This window comes from Corylus avellana, chromosome ca3, assembly GCF_901000735.1.
Source record: "Corylus avellana chromosome ca3, CavTom2PMs-1.0".
Classification (NCBI taxonomy): domain Eukaryota; kingdom Viridiplantae; phylum Streptophyta; class Magnoliopsida; order Fagales; family Betulaceae; genus Corylus; species Corylus avellana.
Window position 1 is genome coordinate 19,597,854 of NC_081543.1, and position 11,591 is coordinate 19,609,444.

An 11,591-nucleotide genomic window follows, 5' to 3' on the forward strand; every position below is an offset into this window, starting at 1 on the left:
TTTTTTTTCAGTGTCTTTTAAAAATCAAAATCTCATATTTCAATAATAGTTTTAAAAGCCGAAGAAAAAAAAAATTATAAGAAATTAACATTATTCTTTAAAATATGTGATTAGCCCAACTTTTTAATATAAGAGGTTGATAAAATCACAGTTTGACTTTTAAAATTATATTTTAGTATTTTTTAATTTCAATTTTTGAAAAACCCACTATCAAAGTCCTAATGATACATTTCTTGCAATTTGATTAAAATTAAACTATGAAAATAAATGCGCTTTAAAAAAGTTTAAAATATAGAGTCTTCTTTTTCTAAGACACAGATAGGATACCTTTGGTTTGCCAAATAAACCTGGTTTCTTTATTTGATTTCACACCACATTTAAATAGTCATTATCACAAAAATGACTACTTCACTTAATATATATAAATGAATATAATAATTATATCATTTATTTTATAATTATCCCACAATACTAGTGTTACAGTCTCAAATAATTCTTGAATAAATTATTGTTTTTTTTTTTATTTTGTTAAAACCTTATTATTTTTATGGAAATTGTTATGTTTCGTTTGTATTTTGGGAAAAATGTAAAATTGCTCCTTATGATTGGCCTAAATTATAAATCACTCCATGTGGTATAAAAAATAATTTATAGGTCCTTATGGTAGGCCAAAATAATAGTTTACTCATTTAAATCAATTTTCATTCTCTAAATACAAATGTCAGTTTAATAAAAAGAGTAACCCAATTTTTCCAACTTAATTTGAAGGAAAACTTTGTCATAATTTATTAACTTGAATGTTGTTTTTATTTATTTTTCAATGGTTAGAAAATATGACTATTAAATTCTCGCAAAAGGGTTACCCAAATCATGTTGAGAAAAATGAAAATAAGATAAGGTTATGCATAGACTAAAATTTTGGGGATAGAAGAAATTCAATTAATTTACTGAAGCAATATGACTTGGAGTGGGGTATGATGTGTAATCTTAGTTGATGTCTTACAATGATGTGAAAAATCATAGTTGTTATTTTTTAAAGTAAAAAATTAATAATAACATTTGTCGCGTTTTTATTGGATATGGTGGACAAAATAACGGATTCTGTTAAGTTACTTAATGAAAATTGATTTTAATGAGTAAACTGTTATTTTATCCTACCATGAAGACCTATAAATGATTATTTATACACAGAGAGTTATTTGTAATTTAAGCCAACTATATAGACCTATAAATAATTTTTTATACCATAAGAAGTAATTTATAATTTAGGTCAATCACAAGTACCAATTTTACATATATGGCTTTTATTTTTTATTTTAACGAAAGCAGCCGTCAATTTTCTTTTATAGCGAACAGGAAACTGCCGCTTTGCCAAAACTTCAGGTACCAAAGATGCAGTGCGCCCGAATTTCCCGCGTTTCGCCCACGTGGCAGAGTATGTGGCAATTGACAGTAACTGAGAGAAAACTGACGGGGAGGTTGAGGATACCAAATTCTTCTGCCGTTAATACGCAGGAAAAAAGTTTCTGCCGTTAAGCGTCGAAGCCTTTCATCTCTCTTTCCTCTGCAAACCCTAATTCACGTCAGTTCTCTATTTCTCTCTGTTTCTTTTTTATTTTTTTGAAATCCTCTCTCTGTTGTGTATATATCATGGTTGTTTTGCTGCGGTCAGCAATGTTTGATTCGTGAATGTAATTTGTAAGAAATGGCAATTACGTGATGAATTTGGAATTATGGTTGAAGGTATTAGTTTATGTTATTATTATTTTTTTTTTTCATTTTCTATTTTTATTTGTTTGGCTAAGAGAGTTGAAGGAGGCTCAAATAATTGGGGAAGTCTTTCTTGCAGCAAATTTCTGACCTTAAATGGTTTAAGGGTTTGCATTTTCGGGAGCATTTGTCGAGAATGGTGCAATATTTTTTATTTTTTTGTAGGTTGGTCGCTTTAGTTTGCCATTATTAACATGAATTTTACACCCAATTTTTTGCATTGTTACAATAATTAAATCAGAAGCATGTAAGGAGTAAGAATCCTAGATGAAGCTACTTCACTGTGTTCTTCCAGCTAGACATGCTTTATGCACATGGGAGGAACTTCGTGCAAAAAGTTATGGGTTCGTTTGAAATGTTTTCTGTTGTTTTCAATCTTTTTTTTTTTTTTTTTTTTAATTTATTTATTATTATTATTATTATTATTTTTTTTTTTGCATTCATGCCTTTCTAATTCTACAGACATATTTTAGTGCCTGGAGTTTAAAATAGTTATGAAAAACTATAATTTTACTCTTTTTTGTATGCTGGTGATAAGTGTCACAAAATCTTTTATTAATCATTGGCATCCAGACTTCCAGAGTGTTCATTCATCCATTTCTTTTGGTTTGCACTTACTTGAATTCGAATATGTTTACATCTTTTCCCCAAATTTTTCCTATGTCAATAACAATATCATCCGTGTCCATGTCATATTTTTCAGCCTCTGTTTCATGGTGTTGAAATATTGTTGCATCAGCTGGTCATTGAGTAATTCTTGTCAACTGCACTGCTGCATTTGGCCTTTCTAGCTGAGAGCAGATAACCAACTAAAGCAACTTTTGGCATACATATTTTTCCCCTTTTCTTATGATTCATCTATTCTCCAGTCCTTTAATCGTTTTCTGGTGAGTGGAATGTCAATTTATTTGGCTACCTTAATATCTTGCATCAGTCTTAGTGAATTATGTTTTATTTTTTACATGATAGATGATAATTGCTTTTTGTCTATGACTGATGCCAATTTTCACCCAATTTGCAATGGTCTGCACAGGATCCATTCAGACTCAGGCAGCTGGCATACTGAAAGGATTTCATGGCAGGCAGTGGCCTGCCGTCTTTGGGTCGTGTGAAGCTCACTGATCTAGTACCCTCTGAAGGGCTTGCTTCTGATTCTTATAAATTATCAGTCTCGACTTTGTCACAGTCACTAGCTCAATATTCTGCTGCCATCATCCAGTTTCCTGCAAGTGATGGGGCTCTTTTAAGATCTGGATTGGATTCTGCTCGCCTATACTATCACCAAAGAGCATCATGCCCAGCTACGGATATGATGCATACCAATGACTCTCGTGAGTGGTGCAAGACGTCCGGATATTATGCAGATCCTCAGCTGTGGCTAGAAACTTATGATTACAGGCCAGGCCTGACTCCTAATGAGCCCAACAGTGTAATGGAGTTCCCTCCAGCTGGTTTGCCAGACATATTTGCTCTGCTTGGAAAGGCAGCTCGGGACATTCTGGATGCCATCAGCTTCTATTTGAACTTGCGCAGCTCTCCATTTACTGAGATACTAGATAATGTTCCCCTGAGAGATCGGGAAATTTCATCTTCGGTATTGTCTGTTTGCTGTCATGCGAGGACATCATTTCAGGGAGCACAACACCATAATTTAGCAACCCAAGAGGATGGCCAGTTGGTTATGTATCCTGACCACGATCACCAAGTTGATAAAAGCTTGATATCTCTTGTTAAGTCAGATAAGGCAGGTTTACATATAAGAGATATTCATGGCCGATGGATGGTAGTGGATGAAGATCTTGGTCCTCAAGAAGCCATTGTTTATCCTGGGCTTGCACTGTATCAGGCAACAGCAGGGTATGTCAACCCTGCGTTGCACAGAACAGAGATTAATAGTCCCCAGGGAAACATGTATGGACGATGTTCTTTGGCTTTCAAACTCATGCCCAGATCCATGACCAGTCTCAGTTGCTCACAGATGAGAGCAGCTGGTCACGGGGTTGAAGCTCAGTTCCAGCTTGCAGTATCGGTGGATGACTTCATGCAGAGATCCCACCCAACTGATCAGCTCTTTAACAGGCAGAATATCCAGTGTTTCAATTTTCCTACAGCCCAAGATGGTAGGCAGCATTCTAACGATATTTAGCTTTCCGTTGCTTAACCAGTAGATTTTATGTTTCCATAAATTAATTATAATCCAATTCCATGAGCCTCTTTCTGCTAATGACTTGTTGAACATCAACTTCGCAAATGAATAGATAGAGCACTTAATACCCCCAGCTGGTCTCTTTTTATATCTCTGTATCTTGTAAACCTTTTATTTCTTGATGAAGGATAATGGGGTCATGACCTTAAATCTGATACCACCATTGGAGTTGAAAGTTAATAATATAAAAATTAAGGGTAAATTACACTTTGCTTTCCCGTTTTACGCATTAAAAATGTATGTAGAGATGAGTTGTAGATGTAAAATATTTTACAATTAAAAAAACCATTTTACGGGAAACAAGGCGATGTTTTATGGTTGACCAAGTTCTCCAAGTGCTGCCAAACATTGGACAATGCTGAAAATGTTTTACAGAAAACGTTTTACGTTGACATTCATGGAGCATAAAATATGTTACTTCTTTTCTGTGCGAGTAGCCCTTAGCGGGAAGTTTTTAACAGCAGGTCCTTGCATCGATGAAATGCTGGTACAGGATCTATGAAGCCCTTGATGAGGAGGAGGAAGAATGATTCAAGAAGCAAACCTTTGCCACCTTCCAAGAGGTTACGGCTTGAGGCTCAGAGAGTTTTGAAGGAGAGGGTTCAGGATATTGCTGATAAGAAGGGGATCAAGCTGAGGTTTTGTAACCTGAAGGAATGTGAAAGTCATGTTCACACGCTAGATAGCCCATGTGCCAATATAAGAATGGAGATTGGGTGGCCACCTGGAGTACCATTTGTTCATCCCCATGATCTACCTAATAAGGCAAAGATTGGATTCCTTGAAGCATATGAACCTGGTTGGACAGCTACTCATGATATGGAGTTAAGTCTAACTGAACCTGGACAGGCCAGTCAACGCTCGGCTAATTGTAACTGTAACTCTCCTCAAGTTTCATATCCACATTGCAATGCATTATGTATTAGATGCTATTTGTAACTGTGTTCTTTGCTTTACTCATGCAAACACTACAAACTGAAAAGATGAGCTGGCTACCTCTCAAGTATTGTTAAGTTTGTCATATCACTAATCTTTTAACAGTTGTCAAATAGTTGCCTGAAGACTGTTACAAATTGCAAATTCCTTACTATAAACCCACCCACAACATGCATGTATTTGGTTGTCTGTATTCATATAGCTATCTATATAAAGGAGTCACTAAAAACAGCACATATTGTTAAATTGGTTTTGCACCAAGTAGTACATATCTTCTCAGATTAGGTAGGTACCAGCATTGGGTTATATATGAGTTGAACAGATTTTACAAGTAATAAGAAGTTTTGCTACCATCTTTCTCTCTTTGCCCTTTTATGGTTCTCTTTGCTTTGCTACCTGCTTGTTCAAATGCATGTGGAAGTAACCATAATTATTTGATAGGATTTAAAATGGTAGTTCTTCGGCAGGAACCATAATTATTTGATAGAAAGTGCTATAGCTGAAGTAGAAAGTACTGTGTTTAACAAAGAGCAACGAATGTGATGTTTTCATGGACATGGGGTCTTGGAAGTGGCAAGTCCCAAAAATCTAGACGTGAAGGACATTGGCTGTCTTCTTAAATATAAAATTTTGAATGATGCATGTTTATTGAGTATCTGGTCCTTTACTTACCCAAAAAAGAAGCATCGATTCATATGCATTGGTGTGACAGATGTCAAATGAAGTATGGGAATAATGAGTATGATTTTCTTGACAATAAACACATTATTCTTATTAATCTTCACTTTTAGGTCAATTGAGGAAAACATATTTGTTAAAGAACTAGTTTTAGATATGGGTGGATGTAAGTGTTGTGTCCTCAAGTGTCTCATGCCATTTTCATTTCTAAGATGAATAAAAGCAAGTAACTAGATCATTTGACTTTCATATTGTACGTTATTACTATGATATCTTATAACTATATGAACATGTTAAGATATGGTTTATGCGTGATCATGGGTACACTCATGCATGCATATGCCCAGTCATCTGCGATAAGCAAGTCTTATCAAAAAGCTATTTCTGTACAGGAACAACTTTAGTATATGAGTAGACTCCTATTGGGTGACTGAATCTGTTGATGCACATGCACACGAGTGTATATTCCCTTTGGTTTTGTTTGAACGGTGTTAACTATGTTTCTTTTCTGGAGTCTGATGCATCTAGATTTATCATCAGATGTTATCTTGTTGAAGATGATTTCACAATTGAACAGTTGAATTGGTCATTTGGTAATTGGCTTTATATACTCAGGAGAATTACATCATCTACATCTTGAATGTTGAATCCTGTGAACGCATATCTTCAGTATTACTCTTGAATGGCCTGGAGTTGGGTGCATATGAGAGTCTGTGCTCTAAGAGAGAAATGAGGTTTCCCTCCAGATCTTTATTAAAACATAGCTTTATCCAAGTTTCATTACAAAATTTTTGTAACAGTCACCTAACTAGCTTCATATGTTACACCCTGGAACATAACTGTTGTTGTTTTTGAAACTTTTTGTTTTTGTTTCTATATTGTGGTTGATCTCATTGGTTCTCCCTTGGTTGCAATTAACAAAAAATGGTGTACAAATTCTTGTGTGCAGGAATCAATGTCCATAGTTTCAAATTTGTGGCCACCCTTGATCAGCTTGTGAGTAGATGGTTTGCAGGAACTGTTTCCTAGTTGAACTTGCCCGTGACTGGTTTGCTTGAATCCTATACCATTCCGTCCTGGGTTGTGTTGCTGCTTCTCATTGCAAGTTTAACTCAGGACGAGGCGTCATCCACAAGACGGTGATAGATATCTGTAAATATGTAATTTTTAGGAGAGCTTGGCGTTGTTATGAAGGACCAATCTCAAGAGAGACTGCCCAATTTATGATGGAAAACGTCTACGACTGATTTGTGGAAAAGGAATGAATAAGGAGAGAAAATGTGGCGGATTTGTTTTCATTTGGAAAGCAACCATCATTGTATTTTCATCCAACTCAAGGTGAGAACGTTGGATGGAGAGCTAGTAGCAATGTTGACCGTTGGTAATCTTTGTACATTGTGCTTAAACCTAGGATTCCTCACAATCTTATTCTTCTTTTCCCAGTTACTTAGAAAAAGAATCATAACTTCTTCATTTATTTATAGAAGACATATTATGCATTTGTTCGCTTTCATCAATATATATTTCCTTCTTTTGCCACATCTTACACCGCACATGTTCTTTTAAAACATTTTAGATGATGCGTGTTGAATGTCCATTTGCAGATGCATTCTAGACTACTGCTGCTGCCGTTACCTATGTTAATAAAATGGGTTGCACTTTGATCGGTCATCATGCTCTGTTTAGCCAACTGCTCTCATAGATGCAGCACACTCTTCACTGTTTCTTTATTGATGATGTCACCAGCACTGCAAAGTCAGAATATTTTGTATTGAGTAATGTTACCGGCCATCTTTTTGTCTTTCAAAGTTGACGTGGTTTTTAGAATCACTATTAGATCAAAATTCATTAGTGATTTATTCCAAATTCAATAGTAATTTTAAAAATTACATCAACTTTGAAAGGATAAAAAAATGGTCTCTATCATTATTCATTTTGTACTACTAATGTGATAAAATCAAAGGAAAACTGTACCGCATGAGCAACAACCCTTAGGATCTGTGTGAGTCTCAAGGCTATGTTTCTCTTTGATTTTTGTAAGCTCTACTGTAGCCTAAACTGCCATATCTATAATACGGATAAAGGTGCCTAGGTTCTGGAAAGTGATTGACACCTAATATTTTAAGTATGCTAGGGTTTTGAGATATTTCTAGAGCTTATCCTAGGTGTATTCCATAAGTTTTTAGAGAGACCATCTTAGTTGCAATAAGGGTGGCAATGGCAATTCATGTTCACGTGTTAAGTTTGAGTGGTACCGAGGCATAAGCATATAAAACTATAAAAATCAACTTTAACACAACCCATTTATTTAATTAAATGAGTCAAATTCTAACTAAAAATTCTATAATATGCTAATTTCATATTTAGTGATGACTTTGTGTTGAATTCGCGACCTATTTAAAAAATTGTCAGTCCTAACCACGAGTGAAAAATAAAAAATTAATGATGTCAAAACCTTGTATGTCTTGTATTTTTATCAGTTGTAAATCAATAGAACAGGTGTATGAACTTATATATATACAAAGACGGAAGACCTCTCTCAATGATATTACACAATTCTTCTTCAGCTTACCTTCTACCATTTTTAGAGTTTAAAACACACTGTTGATTCAAGCTCTTTCTAGAGCTAAGGCTTCAAGGGGAAAACCTTTTCTTCCGCCCACAATCATTGATGGGGATGGCGGCACGACGTCTCTGATCGAAACCAAACCGACAAACAATAGTTGGTTCAACTGGATACAGTTCGGAACTGATAGCAGGATTTTGCCTACTGATTCTCAGTCCACAAACTCATCACTTCAATGTTCACCCTAGAGTATATATATATATATATATATATATATATATATATATATATATATATATATCAATCTCAATATAAGGGAGAAATTTTAGGCCTCTTTTGCCATTGGATGTAATGGGTGTTGCTACACCCTGACGTACAAAATAGTGTCATTTTCCATTGACTAGACTTAATTTTAATCGAACTTATCCATTAAAAAAAATCGAATTGGAATCAAATGGAAATTTACTCTAAAAATAATAATGAGTTCATCTTTACAGTAGCTGGAGTCGGGATAAAAAATTTACTTCTAATTACTCACTGACAATTGTTGATCATCTCATGCAAGCAAGCTGTGGCCACTACTCACTATCAGCAATGTTGCTGCAGCCTTGTTTCAAGCTTATCAAATCATAACGTTCTCAACTGCGAAATGGTGGTTGGTTATCAAAAAGCAGCTCAATGGGTGTTGCATTAGCATAGAATTCTTCTAAGTTGTAGAAAGCTCTTTGTGGCGGAAGAAATATATGGACAACTACATCACCTGTCACCAAGACAAGACAACAGTTTACCTGAATGTTTACAACTGCAAACCAGAAAGTCTCAGCAGTTTAAATCAGTTGTAGTTGGAACAATGACCTAAATCGTTCTGTGGATATTATAAATAAGCACACCCCAAGTGCTTAGCTTCTGCTAGCGGCGGGTGGTAAGGCCTGAACTTCACTGACTTGACCAAGGTTTAACGATAGATCCATTTTTTCAATTCTTGCAAGAAGCCTATAAATATCCCAAATAAACTATAGATAAATGCACTGTAACAGTTGAAACTCCGCATTTCAAATAGTTTGGTACACATCTATGTTCATGATTACTTATAGCCTATTATCAGCAAGCAGACAGCAAGAGAAATTCAGTGATAGAAATGATAAGTGGATTTATTTCCAGAGCATACATTGTATCACTCTCTTTTTAAAGCAAAGACAACCAAGTACTGATCAAAAGGTTGGTTAATGAACAATATAACAACCAAGAGATGCCATCTAAGAGTCCAGCTTACTAATGAAAATGAAAAGGACATGTTATGTTCACAAGGAAGATCTAGACAGAACGAAAATATTTTATATTGAGTATATTAATATGATTGAGTTTAGTGCAAAGGTGGCATTCATGGAGCGCAGAAAATAGGCCTGTTAGAGAGATAAATCTCAGTTGCCTATGGATGTGTCCACCAAAAGAAAAAAGAAAACATTATTAACACCGCCCCAAAGATCAAAAAAGCAATAGTTACTTACATATCAACTCAACAATTTTTTTTTTTTTTGTAATCTAAAATGACGTGGCTGTTCAGCTGTGACAGATCTTGCAGCTGACTTGATAGGGGTTAAGTGAAAAAAAAAAAAAATGTACAAGGTAAGTAAAGGTCATATGAAATGAGACTGCACACGAAATCCTCAACTCAAACCAAATAGGTGGTAAAGCTCATGGTCACAACCAATGGTAACAAGAATTTTCTTTCTTCTTTAACATCGCAACGGACATGAACTGCTGGATTATAATGCAAGATCACTTACCAAAGTCCAACAAGGTCCATGAGTTGGGTTTTGTGTCCCCAGTTGGAACTCTCCCATACTTCTTCTCAGCTAGATCTCTTATTTTCGATCTACATTGCAAAGCAAGTCAAAATGACAGTTAAAGCATTGATAGAAAACACTGAACCGTGATTAGGCTATCCCAACAAAAGATATGAAGATCATCGTCAAAGTTGGAGCCATACCCAATAGCATCAATCTGAGGGCGAGAGAACGCTGTGGCAATGATAAAAAATCGAGTCCAATACACAAGAGGCTTCACAAAGAGGACCTTTATATCAGCTGCCTTCACCTCACTTGCAACCTTAGCCATTTCCACAGCAACTACAGAGACAGCAAGAAACAGGTTTAAGTTGGTAGTGTGGGGTATATCGCTTTTATTTCTGCTTTCAGCATTTTAACAATAAGGATCAAATATAATTAGTGTACATCAACTCTATAACAAAGAATTCAAACAAAGGAAAAATTGATAAATATTTAACATAGCCGCCACTCCCCAGCACACCTCATTTAGTAAAGGAGAACAGTGAACTGAAGAGGATCATAAAAATCGCTTCTTTTCCAGAGTATATCATGTCATGAGGATATAGAGGAGAGTAGCTAGAATCAAAATACTTAATGAAATGTTACCTCACCAGTGAGGTGAAATGGAGAGGCAACTTGAAATATGTATTTTTCCTTTTCAAATTCCCAGTTAGAACTTAAATGGAAGTTTGAGTAAACAATCTTAGCACAAGGTGCAAATGTTGCAGAAATGCAATATGCTAAACCATTCGTAATCAGAATTCAGCTTACTCCAGTGTAGAGATAGCATCTGAAGTATTCATCACTTCCCTGCTCCATATCATTCCAAAGTAGACTTGCACTTCAGAGAACTTTATAACATCGTGTGATTTCAGGAGTTTGAGAAACTAATTTATTTCATGCTTGGGGCCAGCATATATCCTGGAGGTTCTCTTAGTGTGATGATGAAGCCCAGGTTGCTTTTGTGGGTTTAGGGTTTCTTTTGTGGGTGGTTTGTTGTAGTTCCGTTCCTTTAGGTTTCTGCGGGTGGCTTGTTCTTTTTGTTTTTTCTTTCTTGTTCTTTTTGTTTTTTCTTTTTTGGTGTTCCTTTTGTATATTTCATGTGTACTTAAGTAACGACTCAGGAAAAAGCTTTAGCCACATCTGCACTATTACCCCCAAAATGACTAGTCAATTTGGAGTCTTCCTAGAATTCTTTATAAAGCTCAATTTCACCTAGTAACTAGGCAATATGAGACTTAACACTCACGACTATCTTTATAGACCACCCACTCTATGTGGGCTATACTTCATCCTCTCAATATGGAACTAAGGTGTTACAAACTCCCCTTCTTAAACTTCTAACGTCCTCGTCAGGGCCATGTCATGTAGTGCTCCAGTACCACATGACATGGCGTTACTAGGTGACTCTGATACCATTATAACGACCTAGAAAAAAACACTAGCCACATTTGCGCTATTACTCCAAAATGATTAATCAATTTGGAGTCTTCCTAGAATTCCTTATAAAGCTTAGTTTAACCTAGTAACTATGTAATGTGATACTTAAAACTCATGATTATCTTTATAAACCACCTACTCTATGTGGGCTACTCATCTTCCTCAT

At 35.5% G+C, this 11,591-nt stretch overlaps 2 protein-coding genes across 10 annotated transcripts in view; one reads left to right on the forward strand and one right to left on the reverse strand.

Moving 5' to 3' along the window:
• Positions 1 to 1,396: 1,396 nt before the first annotated feature.
• Positions 1,397 to 7,089, forward strand: LOC132174865 (uncharacterized). Of its 7 annotated transcripts, none has more exons than XM_059586589.1 (5): positions 1,397 to 1,582; positions 2,474 to 2,657; positions 2,804 to 3,890; positions 4,470 to 4,853; positions 6,540 to 7,089. In XM_059586589.1, coding segments are annotated over exons 3-5 (1,431 nt in total). In that variant the 5' UTR covers positions 1,397 to 1,582; positions 2,474 to 2,657; positions 2,804 to 2,845; the 3' UTR covers positions 6,542 to 7,089. The 7 variants fall into 7 exon arrangements, 6 of the variants coding, with proteins under 6 accessions (XP_059442572.1, XP_059442569.1, XP_059442570.1 ...); XR_009439377.1 differs by lacking the exons at positions 1,397 to 1,582; positions 2,474 to 2,657 and adding exons at positions 1,593 to 1,743; positions 6,206 to 6,324; XM_059586587.1 differs by lacking the exon at positions 1,397 to 1,582 and adding an exon at positions 1,593 to 1,743.
• A 1,473-nt stretch (positions 7,090 to 8,562) lies between these two features.
• Positions 8,563 to 11,591, reverse strand: part of LOC132176295 (protein Iojap, chloroplastic) — a 13,213-nt gene continuing 10,184 nt past the window's right edge. The window contains exons 3-5 of one of the 3 annotated variants that reach the window (XM_059588460.1): positions 10,147 to 10,285; positions 9,944 to 10,032; positions 8,563 to 8,916 (exon numbers count right to left, since the gene is read on the reverse strand). In XM_059588460.1, coding sequence (XP_059444443.1) covers positions 8,795 to 8,916; positions 9,944 to 10,032; positions 10,147 to 10,285 — 350 coding nt within the window. In that variant the 3' untranslated portion in view covers positions 8,563 to 8,794. Of the gene's footprint in view, positions 8,917 to 8,958; positions 9,150 to 9,943; positions 10,033 to 10,146; positions 10,286 to 10,756 lie in introns of those variants that run through there. The other 2 variants (XM_059588461.1, XR_009439505.1) reach the window with 2 other exon arrangements.

Bases quoted from the DNA above. Each gene is read 5' to 3' on its own strand.
- LOC132174865 (XM_059586589.1), top strand. From the start codon at position 2,846: ATGGCAGGCAGTGGCCTGCCGTCTTTGGGTCGTGTGAAGCTCACTGAT. The intron at 3,891-4,469 runs GTAGGCAGCATT...ATGCTGGTACAG, and splicing joins TTTTCCTACAGCCCAAGATG to GATCTATGAAGCCCTTGATG.